General features: G+C 28.8%; 1 protein-coding gene across 1 annotated transcript; it reads right to left on the bottom strand.

Annotated features, from left to right (window-relative positions):
• Positions 1–782: 782 nt before the first annotated feature.
• On the bottom strand, positions 783–4,449 carry LOC113367849 (semaphorin-1A-like). Its single transcript, XM_026609426.1, has 4 exons — positions 4,006–4,449; positions 1,243–1,294; positions 1,062–1,152; positions 783–973 (listed from the first exon to the last, which is right to left on the bottom strand). Exons 1-4 carry the CDS (start codon positions 4,287–4,289, stop codon positions 783–785), a joined length of 618 nt encoding a protein of 205 aa, XP_026465211.1. The 5' UTR covers positions 4,290–4,449.
• Positions 4,450–4,678: the final 229 nt, after the last annotated feature.

Below are 4,678 nucleotides of genomic sequence, written 5' to 3'. Positions count from 1 at the left end.
TTTTTGGCAAAGGCAGGCCCAGTCATTTTGAAGATACTGAGCTAAATATGTAAAAATGGCAATTTTTGAGAGAACTAAGCGTCCGATTTAAATGATTCAAAGAACTTTCTGCTTGTCTCAACAAAAAAATTGATTTTGGAAAAAAAATTTTGTTCCAATTTTTTTTTTTTTTTTTTTTTTTTTTTTAATTTAGTTTTTGTATATCGAAAATATTTCAGATTTTATTTTTAATTTTGACTATAGTTCTAATATACTTTACAAATATTTCAACTCTGCAATTCAGTTTATATAATTCTTATAAATATTAGACAATGTACAATATTTATAATAATCTATTCGAAAACATTCAGTATTCCACGAACATTTCGTTACGGTACGGGAAGTTCCAGCAATTTGCCTTAAGGCACGATGCCATAATTGCCTCAAGACAGAATTCCACTTACAGCTAGTTTACTTATACGTTGAAAATGATTTTATTACAAGATAAATGTATTAAAAATATTTTTTAATTGTATCCTATAACATTGAAAACGTTTACTAGCGATAAAACAGCTCTCAATATCCACTCATTTATTAAGGGATCGCAACTTCCCAAGGGGGTGGTGGCGGAACCCCAATTTGTTTTCAGTTTTAACTTGAGGTTAAGATCAACCTAATAAAAAAGTAAAGTAAAAAAATTCAGAGGTTATACCCCTTTTTCTCCCCGTTTACTGCACTAATTGTCTTTATCTTACCTGCATAAATAGCAGTGGAGTTGTGCGTTGGATCATAAGGGCATACTCCTATGCCTTCGATTGTTCGTGTAACTTAGAAGCTTGTGCTTCACTGCTGGCAGTAATATTTGTTTGTGGCAAATTATTAGTATTGATCCCAGAATTGATACCATTGTTGTTCAGGTTGCGATACCTTCTGCACAAGGGCTTGAATGAGTTTGTGCCACAGACCAGGAGGGCGTTGGACGTATCTAGGGCTCCTGAAAATGTCGAAAATAGAGTTCATTAAAAATAGTCTTTCATGGAGTCTTAATTAGTAAAATAACGTCCTTAGTATTTTATCCCTACCGATTCGTATGTAGTTCTGACAATCTATTTCTGATTTTCCTTTCAAATAGCAAAGTTCTCTATGTGCACCGCTACTAGGCCATTCTATACGCTGAAAATTTAAATTAAATAAAATTAATTACAATACACGATTTTAATTACCTTGTGGATAATTAAATTTATGGAAAAACATTATGCATACCTGATTTTTGTTCTCTATTAGATCAGGAAGACTTAGATTGTACACTGCGTTTCTGGAAAAGAAAAGATAAGGATTAATTTTCTTTCGAATCATGGCAATTGCAAATATATTCCTTAATAATATAAAAGTGCCATTATAATTATTTTTATATTTAATTTATTTACTTTTATAATTGGTTTTTCAAACGTCAAAGTTTTCTCTGATCTTTTAAACGAAATATTGATATTAATACCTCAATTACTTAATTTTTATTTCAAAATTATAGCAATTGCAATATATTTATTAATAATACAGACGTACTATTTTATTTATTTCTATTTTTATTTCATTTCTGCAATTATTTTATTTATTCAAATTTAAATTTTCGAACGTCAAAAATTTCTCTAATTCTGAAAGGTTAACCAACATGAAGAATTTTTGATAATTACTCAATATTCAATTATTTTTATATCGAAATTACAATTGCATTTTGTTTATTAATAAGACAAAAGTTCTATTTAATTCATTTGCATATTCTATTTGTTAATACTTATTTTGTTTATTTATATTTTTTTTATCAAATGTCAAAAATATCTCTCACTTTGAATGGCTGACCAACGTGAAGTTATTTTTAAATAATTAGTCAATTATTATTAATCATTAAGTATTATTATATTAATTATTTTTAATACTTCAAATTAAAGCAATTGCAATATAAAAATAGATTCATTTATAATATGTGTCACTTTATTCATTTTATATATATTTATATTTCTTTTCCTAAATATCAAAATTTCCTCCTTTTTTTTAAAAAAATTGGCTAACTTCACTATTATCTAACGAACAATTCCTCCTTTCTCTCGGCATCTAATTATTGTTTTTTGCTAGACTAAACTTAAGTTTTACGACATCTTAATAAATAAATAGGCAGAGTATAAACTACTTGAAATCTATTTCAATTCAAATTTAATGTCTGCCATAAAAGTGTTCCCGTGAAAAAAAGGGACTGGTATTTGTAATGGAGGAGCTTTGAAAGGAATGAGTAATAGACTTTTAATTCTATGTGTGGATTATAGAAATTTAAAGACAGTAGTAATGGAATGTACAATGGTAATGGAATTTTATTTTATAAAGTTGTAATTGTTTATGTTGTTTTATAGCATTTTTTTAAAACTAAGACTTCGAAGCAAATAAAATGGCAGTTAAACAAATATGGCGGATTTGGCTGTCGGTATAAATGTCAAATAGTCTTAAAAAATATTGTAAAAAATAACTACAAGTCATGAAAAACTTGTCTCTTTATTAACTAATTTGATTAAATGAGTATAAAGTTTAATTCATTAACTAATTTCTCTAATTTCACATTCTTTTATGATTTCTCTATTTTTGGGAAATTTCTGTGTCAGGTAAACAAAGATTTTCTCTATTTCTGGCAAATTTATTAACAATATAATTTAAATACGTAGTATGCATATTATAGGCTAAAAAACAAAATAAATTGTTAAATTATTCATTATTTTGCTGCACTTTTTAAAATCTTTAATAACAAAGACAGTTAAACAAATATGGCGGAGTTGGTGGTCCGTATAAATGTCAAAAGTGTTAAAAAATATTGTAAAAAATAACTACAAGTCGTCAAAAATTTGTCTCTTTATTAACTAATTTGATAAAATGAGTATAAAGTTTAATTCATTAACTAATTTCTTTAATTTCACATTCTTTTATGATTTCTCTATTTTTGGCAAATTTCTGTGGCAGATAAACAAAGATGGCGAATTCAGTTGCCGCCATAAATATTCAAATAGTACGAAAAATATGTGTATAAAAAACTCATATGAAACGTCGATGTTGTTTTAGCCATATATTAACAACTATATTTTACATAATAATAAAGAATAAAATTAAAAGCTCAAAATGGCGGGTCAAAAATGCCCCTATCAGATTTTGGTTATTTGTAAAAGCACACCGTTAGATGGCGACATAATCAATTATATTTTATCCAATATCAAAAATTGTTCGACAACGTGTCGTTTTATAATTTTTTGTGTAGTTTTATAAATCTTCTCTCAATTATCGAACAGTTTTTTTCGAAATGCATCTGGTCCCTCGTTTTACCAGGCAATAGTCCGACATGTGTTGTTAAAGGTTATTTCCGTCCGCTCAAGTGTTTTGTTTCGCTAAATGCTCCCGTTCTTTCTTCTCATAAACAGTTCCGAGAGTAGAATTATTATTATTTTAATTTTAGATTAAAAATATTCTGTTCGCGGCTAACACGTGCCCCCCATGTGTATACAACATCGAAAGTTAAATAAACATAAACATTACTACGTACGAGAATTTAATATCGATTTTATATTTAACGCAACTCTTAAAATAATATCGGTTTCCGGAGAGAGACTCATTAAACCGCACCTGGGTAATGGACAGAGGCACATGTAATTCTTATTCTCAAATATTTCAACAATCTATTACCATCTTCTAATAGAGTCACACCAGACAATTTACAATAGTGCTGCTGGTAGTACAAGTATAAATAATATGAATGGATGCAGAGAGAATTGGCCCGCTTTGATTTCAATTGAATTAAACTCTTCAAATAGAATTAGCCGCAACAATTGCCATTCCGATGGGCTTAAATGGTTGTCGTACACTCGCAACTGGCGAACGAGGGGGGCCCCCTAACATAAGACTTTAAAAGCTTCCTCTTATTGTCGCACTAAGAATCATGTGACACAGATACAGAAAATTTTATATTCTATTAAATTCTATATTCTATTTCCTTACCTTGCTCCAACTAATATCGAGTCCTGCGTCTCGTGCTGCAGGAGTTTAAAATACTGCTTCGTGTCTTTATCATTTAAATTATTATTATAACTTAAAGTACTTCCCAAAAACTGTGGGACATTTGTTAAATCTGCATATTTGAAAAACTTCCTGGCCTGAGGCTCCTGCACCCAACCCTCCACAATCTGGTTCACCAGCAAATAATTAACCAGGAAAAATATAAAATAGCTTTTGGATATCTTGTGTCGATTTTTATCTTCTGTGTCGACTTTTGTAGAATCCATTATGGTTAAATAATTTACTTATTTATTTAAGTTTGCTTGGTTAATGTTTACAGCAACATTTTTGTTGGGTTAAGGTCACTTTAGGGATGATAAGGTTTTTGTGGAATTTGTGTGAATTTTAAGGCTTCTGATTATTGTTTCTTGGGCACTTGTCCTGGACCTCTGCATTTTTTTCTTTATGTCTGGAAAAGAAAGAAAAATTGTTGCAATTACTTATTTAATTCTAACAACTTTAAATATATAAATAATTTTATTTCTATATAAATTATCTCTCAGACATTTTGTGATGATATACAAAAATATGAGAAATCAATGAAAATTCAGAATGACTTGAAATGTCGACTTTCTGGCTAAAACATAAATGTAATAATTCTAATAGAAAAATCTCA

Source organism: Ctenocephalides felis, unplaced genomic scaffold (assembly GCF_003426905.1).
Source record: "Ctenocephalides felis isolate EL2017-DRISC unplaced genomic scaffold, ASM342690v1 CF-g0.4_SCAFFOLD_01170, whole genome shotgun sequence".
NCBI classification, from domain to species: Eukaryota; Metazoa; Arthropoda; class Insecta; order Siphonaptera; family Pulicidae; genus Ctenocephalides; species Ctenocephalides felis.
This window is presented reverse-complemented; position numbering and strand designations above follow the sequence as displayed.